At 47.5% G+C, this 14,608-nt stretch overlaps 1 protein-coding gene across 1 annotated transcript in view; it reads left to right on the forward strand.

The window, feature by feature from the left end:
- The first annotated feature begins 704 nt into the window (after positions 1-704).
- The window catches only part of MBOAT2 (membrane bound O-acyltransferase domain containing 2), a 106,655-nt gene continuing 92,751 nt past the window's right edge, over positions 705-14,608 (forward strand). Inside the window, exon 1 of the mRNA XM_061433358.1 lies at positions 705-1,138. Within this exon, the coding sequence (XP_061289342.1) occupies positions 1,046-1,138 (93 nt within the window). The 5' untranslated portion in view covers positions 705-1,045. The remainder of the gene's footprint in view (positions 1,139-14,608) is intronic.

Raw genomic sequence — 14,608 nt, forward strand, 5'->3', positions numbered from 1 at the left:
GGGATGCGGATGCTGGCAGTTAAGGACACACACAGGCCGCAGGCACCCTGGGGCTGGGCGCCATCGCGGCGTCGAAGGGGACCAGTCTCACCCCTCCAGGCCCAGGTGGGCTGCAGGGTGACCGAAACGCACACTCAACCGGAAACTAGCCCCAAGTTTGATTTTTTTTTTCCCCCACAGCAATCCTGTGATGCTGGCGATGGACAGGGAGGCCTGGCGTGCTGCAGTCCATGGGGTCGCAGAGAGTTGGACACGACTGAACAGCAATCCTGAAGACAAAGGCACTTCTTATCTAGGTCACCTTTTTGGGGGGTCTGTGGCCCTCCTCCTCCTCCCAGCCCCCCGCCCCACGCCTCGGCTTTGTCCCCAACTTCCCCCAGCACTGACTCGACGGCGCCCCGCACGTCGGCTCGCCTTTGTCCGGCGGCCGCCCGGCTCCCCTTTGTTGTCCACCGCTACTCCTGGAGAGGGGTGGGCTGGCCGCCGTGCTTGAGGAGGAGGAAGGAGGGATAAGCGGTGGGGGGGGAAGGGCGGGGAGAGGAGGCGGAGAAGCCCCCACTAGAGGCGGGAGGCCGGCCGCGAGCCGTCGGCCAGCCGCACCCGGACAGCCCCTGGTCCCCCCTCCGCCGGACTCTGGGGCCCCGGGGGGCCCGGGATGGGGGCGGAGCGCCGCGCCGGCGGCGGCCCCTGATTGGCTGCGGGCGTCGAGGAGCCGCGCCGCGATTGGGCCGCGGGGCTGTCTGGCGCGAGGGCGCGCGAGGTGGGGAGGGGGCGGCTGGAAGCTGCTGGAAGTCAGGGGGCGGGACGCGCGCGGGCGGCCCCGCGGGGCGCGGGGCGGGTCGGGGGGACGACGCGAGGGCGCGGCCGCAGGCAGGCGGGAGGGGGCGCCGAAGGAGGGCCGAGCGGGTGGCCGCCCCCCGGCCCCGCCCCGGCCCCGCCCCGCGCGCTCCGACCGCGGGCGGCCAGCGGGGCGGGCGGGCGAGCCGGCTGTATCCCCATCCTCTCGGGCGCGCAGGAGCGGCTCGGGCGGAGCGGCAGGCCGGCCATGGCCACCACCAGCACCGCCAGCACCACCAGCACCACGGGCTCCACCCTGCTGCAGCCCCTCAGCAACGCCGTGCGGCTGCCCATCGACCAGGTCGGTATCCGAGGCGGCCCCGCTGGTCCCGCGCCGCCCCCTCCGCGCGGGACCATGGGCGCGGGGCGCGGGGGCTGGGGCGCGAGCCCCACCGAAGGGAGGGGCGGATCTGCTTGTTATTGTCCTCGCGTAGCCAGGCACCGACTGCCCCCCTTCCGCCCCCCCGCCCAGCTGCCCACCCTGCCCCCACCTCTCCGGGGCAGCCCGGGGGTGGGGGGCGCCCGCAGGGCGCCCGACGTGCGCGCGTGCATGGTTGGCCCTCGCTCTCCGCCTGGGCAGCGCCCGACCCCGGCGGGCAGTCGGCGATCGAAGCCCTGAGCGGCTTCCAGTGCGTGGTGGGCACGAGTGTAGACAGTGCGTGGAAAGGCTGGGCTTTGCGGGAGCCTGGGGTGTCTGTGCCCTGCGCGCGTGGCACCCGACGCTCCGCCGGGAGGGGTGGAAAAAGGATGGATGTGCCTAGGTGGACGGCGCAATTGGACGCGCCGTGGTGTGGCCTGGAGGAGGCCAGCTTCGGGGTTGGCCACTGGCCCTTGGGGACAATTGGCGTTGAAGTGCGGCTTATTCGAGAAGGAGGCAACCGTTTGGCGAGGGGGCGGGAAGGCAGAGGTTCTGCAGAAAAGTCGAAGTGAGTTTAATGACCAGGGTTCCCAGCGGAGAAAGTGGCAACGTTGTAGACGGGGGACACCCTCCCCCGCTCCCAAAAAGCATTTGACACAATATAGGGGAAGATTTGACATTTCAGTCCTCACTTGGGAGTTTGTAAGGAAGGCCTAAAGGGTTATTGAGAAAGAAACAGTCTTGCGATGGGAAAAGCAGCGCCATTTTTTAATTCAGAAAAGAAAGTTTGGGAGTTGTCAAGAGTGATATTTAGAGCAGTTGGGGGCTCAGAGACCATTGCTTTAGCCCCAGGCTAGAGGTAGTTCGCTGAAAATTTTGCTTCAGATTATTTCAAGTGGATTTGATCTAGAAGTGTTTGCACTTTATAGGGGATCCTGGGTCACTGTCCTTCTCTTGAACGTGTCGCTGTCATTGATGTCATCAGGGATTTCATTTCTAATACAGGATTCCTCTGTGTCCAGACTCCGTTTCATAGCAGCAGGAGGGGACATTATCCCGTGCTTGACGTTGTGACACTTGGTACTTCGTGCTTCAGTGTTGGAAAAGTAAATAGAATATGTCCAATGAGTATGGAAAAATTCTCTGTTCAGATCTGAATTCCTTACTTATATTTCAATCATAGCTGTTGGTTCTCCTCCATCCATGGGATTTTCCAGGCATGAGTACTGGAGTGGGGTGCCGTCACCTTCTCCGTCTTAGTAAATGCTATCCCCCATACATCTTTTTTAAAAATTAAAAAAAAATTTATTTTATATTGGAGCATAGTTGACTTACAATGTTGTGTTAATATCAAGTATACAGCAAAATGATTTGGTTATACATACGCATATATCCATTCTTTTTCAGATTCTTTTCCCATGTAGGTTATTACAGACTGTGGAGTAGAGCTCCCTGTGCTGTACAGTAGGTTCTTGTTGATTATGTTTTATATATAATAGTGTTTATAAGTTTCTCCCAAACTCCTAACCCGGTACATCTTAAATGAAAGTTAGAATGTGAATCTTGCTAATAGATTCAGGTGCTAATAGTGAAATTCATCGCATGTTGTAAGAAAGTAGTCTTTTCTGTTTATTAATAAACTGATCAGAACTCAGGGTTTTTTGTCTTCTCAGTCCTGTGGAGAATTCTCAATTTCCTGAAGTGGAGCACTGTGTATGCCTTTTAGTGTATTATAACCCCCTTGGCTTAAGTAGGTTGCAGCTAGGATATCAGCAAATGCAGGGTAGGTATCTGGTTTTTATTTAAACATGTTTTGCCATTGAAAGCAAGAGAGATAGGCCTATAGCTTTTCACTTGATTTAGGAACAGGATTGTGCTCTTTTTCCTCCCTCTTTCTCTCTGTTTCTCTCCCTATCCATGACATATTTTCTCTGCTGTGTTAATGCCTTTTAGTTTATATAATGCTTGTAACTTTAAAAGTGATTTGATATAATGAAATCATTTAAAAAAATCTCAGCAATCAAGAGCAAGTTCATTTCGGTCCTGACATAAAGCAGGAGAATCAAGGGATGGTGACAGGACTTAAAATTTTGACTTTTCCTCCTTTATTATTTACAGGTATTTTTTCTTTTTTTGTTGATTTATTTTTGGGAGCACTGGGTCTTCCGCGTGGGCTTTCTCTAGTTGCAGCAGTCCAGGCCGCTCTTCCCCGTGGTGCGCCAGCTTCTCACGCCATGGCCTCTTGTTGCGGCACTCGCGGTCAGTAGTTGTGGCTCCCGGGCTCAGTTGCTGCGCTGCACGTGGAATCTTCCTTCAGTCGGGATCGAACCCACATCCTGCTGCATTGGCTGATGGATTCTTATCCACTGCACCACCAGCGAGTCCTCCACAGCTTTTGATTTTGTACTTTGAACACCTTCATTCTCTTGAGACTACTCTGAATTTGCATAGCCAGTTGTATTTTGGGTTGTTCTTCCTCTTAGCAAGTCTTAATATTGGTTTAATACAAGGCTTAACTTTTTATGGTGATAATACACTGTTTTTCTGAAGCACTGAAGAATTGACTTTTTTTTTTGCTGATAAAGCACTTGGAATAACTAAAAACTCTTTTAGTAAGACTGGATAAGTAGTCACTGAGCCACTATTTTGAAGTTGAGCAAAACAGAAATTAAATTTGGTAACATGTAAATAATCAGGTCCCAGTTGAGAGAAAGCCTAAGAATTAGTTGTAATCAAATAGTGTGATTCAACTGGAGAAAGACAAATCAGGAAATGTGTAAAAATATAACTTGTTAGTATGTTAATTTGGTATGTGCTAATTAACAGTGTTTTGAAAAATTAGGAAATTATAAAAGCAGTTATCTGATATCAGAGGATGAGAAGGACCTTAGAGCCAGAAAATAGCTTTTTTTGATAGAGTGAGTATGAAATTTCGGAAATGATAGAGATTATGTATGGGATATAAGAATGCACATTGTAGGATCATGTAGGCGAGAAAGGAGGAAATATGTTGCACTGAGGCCAGGCGAAGAAAAGGAGCAACCTACTTAAGCCAAGGGGGTTGTAACACACTAAAAGGCATACACGGTGCTCCACTTCAGGAAAGTGAGAATTCTCCACAGGACTGAGAAGACAAAAAATCCTGAGTTCTGATCAGTTTATTAATAAACAGAAAAGACTACTTTCTTACAACATGCGATGAATTTCACTATTAGCACCTGAATCTATTAGCCAGATTCACATTCTTTCATTTAAGATGTATGGGGTTAGGAGTTTGGGAGAAACTTATAAACACTATTATATATAAAACATAATCAACAAGAACTTACTGTTTAGCACAGGGAGCTCTACTCCACAGTCTGTAATAACCTACATGGGAAAAGAATCTGAAAAAGACTGGATATATGCATGCTGCTGCTAAGTCGCTTCAGTCATGTCCGACTCTGTGTGACCCCATAGACGGCAGCCCACCAGGCTCTCCGTCCCTGGGATTCTCCAGGCAAGAACACTAGAGTGGGTTGCCATTTCCTTCTCCAGTGCATGAAAGTGAAAAGTGAAAGTTAAGTCACTCAGTCCTGTCCGACTCCTAGCGACCCCATGGACCGCAGCCTACCAGGCCCCTCCGTCCATGGGATTTTCCAGGCAAGAGTACTGGAGTGGGTTGCCATTGCCTTCTCCGGATATATGCATATGTATAACCAAATCATTTTGCTGTATACTTGATATTAACACAACATTGTAAGTCAACTACACTCCAATATAAAATAAAGTTTTTTTTTAATTTTTAAAAAAGATGTATGGGGGATAGTATTTACTAAGATGGAGAAGGCGATGGCACCCCACTCCAGTACTCAAGCCTGGAAAATCCCATGGATGGAGGAGAACCAACAGCTATGATTGAAATATAAGTAAGGAATTCAGATCTGAACAGAGACAGAATTTGTCTATACTCATTGGACATATTCTATTTTACTTTTCCAACACTGAAGCACGAAGTACCAGGTGTCACAACGGTAAGTATGGGATAATGTCCTCTCTTGCTGCTATGAAACGGAGTCTGGACACAGAGGAATCCTGTATTAGAAATGAAATCCCTGATGACATCAATGACAGCGACACGTTCAAGAGAAGGACAGTGACCCAGGATCCCCTATAAAGTGCAGACACTTCTAGATCAAATCCACTTGAAATAATCTGAAGCAAAATTTCGGGCAGCTGGAGGAGGAAATGGTAACCCACTCCAGTATTCTTGCCTGGAAAATCCCATGGACAGAGGAACCTGGAGGGCTACAGTCACTTGGGTCACAAAAGAGGTGGACACGACTTAGCGATTAAACAACAATATATGTACATATGGTATTAAGCATTTGAGTAAAAGGTCTGTTTTAATTTATTTTTTTAACATGTGGCAAGTTGTTTGGTAGATCATTGTTTTAGATCCAGGTTGCCAGTGTATTTTTGGAGGACAAGGTGGAGAGGAAGACCTTTCCTAATGCTGAAGTGCTGGTGGAGATGATTGGGGTGGGGAAAACCCCGTGTGGGCAGAAGAGAGAATCCTTGTATCCTTTTTTGGGGTCATTTTGTTGATTGACGGTTTCTATGTCTTCTCCCCAACTCAGTGCCATGTAAACAACCCACAAAGTGAAATACTATCTTAGGGAAAAGAGTAGTTTAAAACATTAACCGCTTTAATTCTCCTACAATTGTGTACTGTGATGAACCGTGTTCTATAGGTGAAGAAGCAGATGACATTCTCAGTTTTGAGCTTTTTTAAGACTATGACTTTTAGGAAAAGAAGGTGATTGGCAACAAAACAAGCAAATCAAAGGTCTGTTTTATTTTAAAATTGCCATTTGACTGCTTTAGGTTTTGGACACAAATATTTAACTCATTTGTCCCTCCTGTCTACCTTTACACTCGTAATGAGGCTCAGCCTTCATTCTGAGAACCCTGCCGTATTGAGGCAGTCTGCTGTGGAAGATTCCTTTTCATCAGGAAGACATATGGGCCTGAGAATCTTGACTCTGTATTTTGGGCCCTGCCAGTTAACTAATTTTGAATACGTCACTTTACATAAATGAGTTTCCCCCTGTGTAAAATGTGTGTTGCAGTTGGTTTTAGAATTCCATGATTCTGTGTTTGTTTCATCCAGCTGCCCCAAATTCTCTTTGGACTGAGTTGAAGGGAGTATAAATATGAACTCGGGGAGGAAAATGGACTAATAAATTTTGATGTTTTCAGCAGTAAGTTTAAACTGCCCGTCTGGTTAGTCCCAGGGCAAACGCAAAGGACCGGGTGCCCTAGGTTGTAGTCTGTGTTGGTTTCCGTGTCAGTTTCCCTTCCTTGATAGAAAGTAGTAGTACCGTGGCGGAGTAGAAATGGCGTGCTTGGTTTGGAACAAGACTCTGCCAGCCTTGTGCTTGTTGGCGAATTACTGTGTATTTCCTGAAGACCCAGTTTCGTCATCTATAAAATAAAGATAATAGTAGCTATTTGTATGCCGAGGCATGGAAGCAACCTAGATGTCCGTCAACAAATGGGTGAAGAAGCTGTGGTACGTATACCTAATGAAATGTTACTCAGCCACAAGAAGGAATGAATTTGAGTCAGTTCTAGTGAGGTGGATGAACCTAGAGCTTGTTACACAGAGTGAAGGAAGTCAGAATGTGAAAAACAAATACTGTATATTAACATGTATATAGGGACTCTAGAAAGATGATACTGATGAAGCTATTTGCAGGGCAGGAGTAGAGATGCAGACATGGAGAGCAGACTTGTGGACCCAATGGGGGAAGCAGAGGGTGGGATGAATTGAGAGTAATATTGACATATATTTACCGCCGCAATGGCACCCCACTCCAGTACTCTTGCCTGGAAAATCCCATGGATGGAAGAGCCTGGTAGGCTGCAGTCCATGGGGTCCATAAGAGTTGGACACGACTGAGCGACTTCACTTTCACTTTTCACTTTCATGCATTGGAGAAGGAAATGGCACCCCACTCCAGTACTCTTGCCTGGAGAATCCCAGGGACAGGGGAGCCTGGTGGGCTGCCGTCTGTGGGGTCGCACAGAGTCGGACACAACTGAAGTGACTTAGCAGCAGCAGCAGCAGTAAGATCGCTAGCTAGTGAGAAGATGTATAACACAGGGAGCTCAGCCCAGTGCTTTGTGATCACCTAGAAGGGTGGGATGGGTGGGGTGGCAGGGAAGTTTAAGAGGGAGGGGATATATGTGTACTTATGATTGATTCATAAGAAACCCATGGTTTCTGTATGGTAGAAACCCAACACAAAATTGTAAAGCAATTATCCTCCAATTAAAAATAAATAAAAAATAAATAGTAGCTATTTGTAGATGATTGTGATGGTTAAAATACATGACCTATGTAAAATACCCGGCTCCTTTACAAAGTATGCAGTATTTGGGATGTGTCTTCTATTTTTCTTTTGGGGAGCTGACATCTGTTCATATATATTCCATTTTAAGTCTCTAGGACTTCCTTTTTAGGAAGGGAAATTTCAGGCTCAGGTTCAGTCCTATCCCCCACATGGTGATTAAACTGGGATTAAAATCTCATTTTGAATTTGGAGTCAAAAGTGGTTTTTCTGCTTCCTCACTGTTCAAGAGTTCTTTGTCCTCTGGTTTGAAAATGCCTAAGTAGGCTCAGATAACCTTAGTCTCTGTTTACTGCGGCCCATCAGAGCTGACTTTCCAGGGAAATAAAACGGCTCACATACAGCTTTTGCCTGCAGTCAGTTTAGCAGGGGGGATTCTGCGATGATAGAACTTGGCAAGATTTCCTTCAAATAAAACAAGCTGCAAACAGGGGCCCCTGGAAGCGATCATGTAATGGTTTTATGAATGACCTGGGTCCTGCTTTGGTAAATATGTAGGGTGCGGAACAGGGCAGGGACAGCTGAAGTGTGAAAAGGTAGAACTGGGCTTCAGGGGATTTGAACAGGTGGCACGTGCCGCCTCCTTTGCTTATCAGAATCCTCGCTGTTCTTTCAAGCCCGCATCCAGTGCACTTTGCCCATGAATCTTCTCCCGAGTCCCATCTGATGTGACTGCTGTCGTGTTTGAGCCACAGAGGCATTTTGGATCTGGCGCTGTTCTGGCATTTATGTTCTGCTTAATGTTGTATGTATCCGTTAGGGTTCTGGTAGGAGACAGGCTGAACTAGGTAACCACAGAGACTCCAAGAACCATTTGCTAAGTGGTGGGCAGGTTTGGGGAAATCAGCAAGGACTGGATAGTCTTCCAGGGCCAGCTCCTCTGGGCCTGGGGAGCGAGAGGAGGGAAAGGGAGAGTCCTCGGGAATGAGACCGCCGCCCCCCCAGGGGTGGAGGAGCAGCTGTGGCCCCCCGTGAGGACCCAGCCAGCCTGCGGTGGGCTTGAGGGAGAGGGGAGGGGGGATGAATACCCCAGTCCCTCCATCCTCTCTTTCCTGCTGGTGACTTGGTCAGAGGGCAGGTTGATGCTTCTGCGGGGGGTGGGGGGGGATAGAGTGCAGTGGAGAGTGGATCCCGAGGGCACTGAAGTCCTGTGCAGGACGCTACCATCACTGACGCGCCCCCCACCGTGTCACTCACCTCTCCACATGAGGAATACAGATAAAAGCCCTTTTGTCAGCCCTTAATGTGCGTCTTCATCCTGTCTCTTTCTTCGCAGTCGCATGTTTTGAAAGAACAGTTGGGTCGTGCCTCTTCCATTTTTCTCATTTCTGTTCACTTCCAGCCATCATAGTCAGGCTTCTGCCGCCAGTGCTAATAGCCACACCCAGTGGCAGGCTTTGTGCCTTGTAAAACTGATGGGTTATGTGCTTACAACTCTGCCCAGCTTCCAGGCTGCCCTTTGCAATGCCGTTCTCTCTTTTCTCTTTTCTTTGCTTAGGTTGCACCGGGTCTTAGTTGCAGCACATGAGATCACATGAGATCTCCAATTGTTGCTGCACACATGGGATCTTTCGTTGCAACATGTGGGATCTAGTTCCTTGACCAGGGATCAAACCCAGGCCCCCTGCATTGGGAGCTCGGAGTCTTAAGCACTGGACCACCAGGGAAATCCCTGCAGTGCTTTTTAAAATGTGACCACTAAGACCTCCTAAGACCACTTGTGTCAAAAATCATGAGGGATAGTCGTTTAAAAATGTATATTCCCAGGCCCTCCCCAGAGCTACAGAATGAGGGCCAGGGAACCTACGTTTTTAACCAGGCTCCTTCTTAGCCCCTCTCCTACCATCAGAGCTACATGGCTACCTGGCCACATTTTTTAGGGTTCTTCGTATTATTAAAAGGTAACGTGATACATTTTTTAATTGTTTGCATTTAACTAATTAGCTTGTAGTCTCCAAAATGTAATGCAGTGTAATTGTGCGGTTGACAATATAGTTACAGTTTTGGGGAAAGATAAAATCCATAGTGCACACTGGGCAGTGTGACCCTGAGTTTTTAGCGAATGGTGTACATGTCTCCTTGTAGTCCTGTCATTGTATCTGTAGTGACTGTACGTGTGACCTCATTGGAGAACATGTCAAGAGTCTAACTTTGGAATCCTTCCGGAGTGTGAGGCCTGCTCTGTGAGAGGCCCTGCCCCCTCCACCGTCCCCCCCGCATTCTATGCCTGCTCACCTCTGGGAACCCTAGGCCTGAAGGAGAGGCCTAGAGCCTCCCTGAGCCAGTGGAGGCCAGCTCCCCTTCTGTTATTCAGACTCCACCCTCACTTTGGTCTCCTTTCACACACCCCTAGCTGTCTCCCAGCAGGAGCTGGAAGTTGCCAGTACTGCCAAAGGTTGTCAGGCTGGAGGTTAGATCCTGGTCTGCTGCCCACGGTACCTGCATGAACCAGTTACTTAAGGTTCCCACAGTACATCTTCCTATCTTTTAACTCCATGCCTTTGATCAGACTTCTTCTGCCTGAAATGCCCTCTGCACTCCTTTGGGCCAGCAAACCTGTACTTGGCAATACTCAGCTAAAGCCTGTGCCTCCTTGACGAAGAATTTTAAAGACTGAAAAATCCCACGGACAGAGGAGCCTGGCAGGCGACAGTCCATGGGGTCACAAGAGTTGGACACGACTTAGCGACTAAACCACCACCACCATCCCATCCTTTCCAGTCCCTTGCTGCTCCCTCTGGGCTTCCTGTGTGTCTGACGCAGGCGCACACAGTAGGTGACGCAGGCGCACACAGTAGGTGAGTGCCTGCTGCTGCCTGAGGCTGTGCATCCTGGGTGGAGCCTCATCGAGGAGCTGCTGCTTGAACCTCTGGGGTGTTTCTGCCGTGAGGCTGGTGTTGTGGAGGAAGCTCAGAGAGGAGACAGACAAACGGACAGACAGTTGTCCTGTCTTTATCTAGAAGGAACAGAGAGCTGGGCATTGAGTGCCCCGCCCTCTCTCTTGTGGGTGGGGGCCCTGCAAGAGGGCTCCTTTCAGATACCACCCCCTCAGCCAGGTCCCCCAGCCAGCCAGCCCAGGAAAGCCAGGCTAGTGGCAGGTGTCACCAGGGGCTCTTCCCCGCGTGGCCCGTGTCCCTGGGGAGAGATGAAGCCAGGGGCCAGCCCAGCTGCCAATCAGATGGACCTCACTCTTCCACGAAAGTCCCAGCCTCCTACCAGCTCAGCATCAGACAAAGATGTCACATGCTTTCTGTTTTAATCCATAATCCTGTAGAGGCTTTTTTAATTTTTTGAGGTTTTCTATGCCAAACTGGTTATCTATAGAAGGTCAGAGCTATAGGTAGTATATACATTTAGATATATTTAAGTTACTCAGTTACATGTTATATTAAAATAAATAGCTCCCTGTTTATACAAACAAAAAATTCTGAATCCTTTCGTTTTCTGTTTGAAGGTAGGTTATAGGTAAAACTACAATGTATGAAAGACATTTAAGTGATACTTACCTTGTTAAAACTGCAGAGAGGCGCTGCCTTTTGCAAAACACTAGTTTCAAAACCACTGGTCCTTTGGGTGTGAAATAAATAGTGATTGAATTGAGTGTATCTGATTTAACAATATGAAATTTCAAAGATAAATGTGAAGACTTGCAGTGAAGTACTAGAAATTAATTATATAGAAGGAGACTTGCCTGAGACTAGCACTAAATTTTATAAACCATAGGAGTTTCTGTTTATTGTAAGGTATTGTGACCTGACAAGGTCATGGATCAGATGAAGTAGTTAATATCAACGTGAGTTCCAAACTGTGTCCTGGCCAGGCAAGGAACATGAATGGATGTAAATGAAGGTATAAACAGCCTGACTATCTGGAACACCTATGCCCAGCCCAAAAGGAAAGCCCACATTCACATTCACTGATGGTTACCAGAGCTGGTTTTTCAGGGGAAGCCGGACTTCTGGATTTTTTTGTGTGAAAATTTGTGATTTTTAAAATTTTGCCCAACATTTTCTTAAGTTTTCTTCTTTTTTTTTGAGCCCAAACAATTTAGCTAAGGTCAGATTTTGCTTACTGGCCATTAGGAAGAAGGTAGCTGTTTCTGTTACAGTCGATAGTGGTCATTCCAATCTGAAGGACACTCTTCTCTGGAGACATCAAGGATACTTGACAGACCCCATGATAACCATACCAGGCAGTCAGGGCTGCAGAAAGCTCGGGGACCATGTCATGTGATCCTTGAAGATATAAGTCTCATGTTTCATCACTTAGTAATTTTGTCCTTTAAACTGGCCAGCAGGATTTCAGATTAAGTTTTGTCTGACTAGTTCTTGTCATTTGGAAAGGGTCACATCTCAGAAATAATCTTGAACACTAATCTCATTAAAGTGGAAAGGTTGGAATTTCCCACAACTACCATTTTATTCTTTTTGCAGATGGAGTATTTCAATTGTTAATGGACCTAAGTGGTCAAGGCTGTTTTATGGGGTGTGAAATTAGGAAAAATATGTCTGGCTAGTAGAGAATAAAGTCATACTTGGAACAATCTTGATTGCCAGATAAACCCCTACCAATTTTTAAGTTTTTTTTTTTTTTTAGTGTACATTGAATTTTGGTCAGCATCTTTTATCTTGTGATAACTGTTTGGGCTTTGAAGTTTGAGTTTAATCTATAGTGAGTTTCACTGTGAGGTTTAAGTTTAATCTGTAGTGAGTTTCCCTGTGAGTGTTAGTGTGCCTTTTCTAATACTGGGATGGACACAGCTGTTCTTGTTAGCTGCTTACCAAGAATAGACGTGACGAAGACTTTGGTGTCTGTGTAGAGCTGAGAGGGTAGAGATGGAGGGCAGGGTAGGGTGCCCTTGGCTGGTACTTTCGGGGGTGGTTTCGTGTGCTCAGTCTAAGAGTATCATCCTGCTGTGGGATCCCCATACCTTTCCTGTAGGATGAGACAAGTCATATCTTCTCCTTTTGTTCTTGGAAAATATTTTAAAAGCCACACAGTAAAGGAAAATCTTGGTTATATTTGGCATCACAGCTTTGAGCTTCAGCCTTCCATTAGATTTGAGTGGAAATTCTGATAAACTAGTCAAAATTGAAGAATAGAGTTTGTGGGGTCTTGTTGAACTGTATGTTTTTTCTTCTTTCCCATGTGGATTGGGAGGATTCATTTCTAAAGAGTTAGGTTTCTTTTTTTTTTTAATTTTAGGACGTATAAATTAATGGAGAAATAAATATGTTGTTCTGAGAAGGTTTTTGGCATAGGCTCAGTTTTAGCACATGGGACTATGAAATAATTTATAAAGGAACTCTGTTAGGAATGTGGCATTTGGTACGAAACACGTGTCAATTTAGAAAAAAATCCTGCGTGGAATATTAAAGATAGAAGGATGTTAGGATCATTTCAGCGAGGGCAAAATAGACTGAAATAGTGCCAGAAGGCTGGTCTTGGATTGTTTCCCCCCTTTTTTTGTATTGATTTTACTGAAAGCAGGAAGCTCTGGAAAACAGTGAAAATATTAAATTGCTTTTGCCCATTCTGCCCCTAACTCCAGATTTGGTAAATGTACCAAATATCGGAGTTTTAGCTCTTGTAAAATGAAGGAGTGCTGTCAGTACAGGCCAGCACCCTGGCCAGGCTGGTAACGTAGGTTTGCAAGGAAGACTAGTCATCTTTCTGTTGGACAGTGAGCAGCGAGCAGCGAGGGAAAGCCTAATGTGCGTTAGTAAAAGTTATATACTGGGGGAGACGGTCGGGGTCAAAATCAAGAGCCTTCTCTGAAACGGGGGCCCAATTCAGCTATGTAGGAGCAGCGTGAAAGACAGACCTTTGATAAGTTGGCACCATTCTGAGAAACTGAGAAGGTATTAGTCGATAGTGAGTGTTGTTACTTTTAGAAGGTTTTTATACAAGGAAGCTGCTGGGTCGTCGGTATCATTTTAGATGTTAGGGATTACCGTTTTGGCAGTAAAGATGTAAAAGAATGAAGGTAGCACTATCGATCCAGCACGTGGTGTAGGACAGGGGTTTTCTCAGGCCCTGGGGAGATGCAGAGATAGCGTGAGCCAGTCTGGCTCCTGAGCTTCTAGTCTAGAGGGAGGGGAGAGACGGACGCACCTGTACGGCGTGTGAGGTGTTTCAGGGGAGAGGTGCCGGGCTTCGTTTGGACAAGGCTGCTGCACAGAGTCCCACTGATAAGGGGCTTTAAAGACAATAGACTATACTTTTCTCATGTCAGTTTTGGTGTAAATGGTCCAGATTGGTGGATAGATTGCTCCACCTGGTCCTACAGAGAATGGTGTTCTTCCAGCACCTTGTTCTGCTACTTCATCAGCCTGATTGTGGTTGAGGCTGGTTACCTGAGGGCAGAGGTCCTCACACACGAGGTTTCGTGAGAGTCCCCTGCTGCTGCTGTTTGGGTGCTCAGTCGTGTCCAACTCTTGCGACCCCATGGACTGCAGTGCACCAGGCTCCTCTGTCTGTGGGATTTCCCAGGCAGGAATAGTGGAGTGGGTTGCCATCTCCTTCTCCAGAGAATCCCCTGCAGCGCTGTTTAAAACACAGATTGCCCAAGCTACAACCAGAGTTTTTAATTTAGTTAAGTCTGGGTTTGCAAGTGTGAACGGTTCCCAGGTCATGCTACTGCTGTGGGTCTGGCGACCAGACCTTGAGAACCTGAAGAGGAAAGAGGAAGAAGACAAGGAGGGGGAAAGGAACCTCTCTGGGTCCCAGTTGTGGGCCAGAAGTGGCACATAGCGTGTTACTTGGACTGTATTTCCTTTTGCCAGTGCTCTGTCACATGGCCATAGGTCCCAGGAGGGGGCTGCGTGGGGGTCAGGTAGGGAAAGAGAGCAGGGCTGGCTGTACCACCCTGGAACCTTGTGGAGAGAAACATCTGTAACTCGGGATTGGACTGGTTGGGACGAGGTAACATTTGAGCCAGAATCTTGAAGGATAAATTTTCCTGGGATCCCAGAGCAGAAGTACAGCTGGTAGTTAAGCAAACAGTGTTTGCAGAGGC

Source organism: Bos javanicus, chromosome 11 (genome assembly GCF_032452875.1).
Source record: "Bos javanicus breed banteng chromosome 11, ARS-OSU_banteng_1.0, whole genome shotgun sequence".
NCBI lineage: Eukaryota > Metazoa > Chordata > Mammalia > Artiodactyla > Bovidae > Bos > Bos javanicus.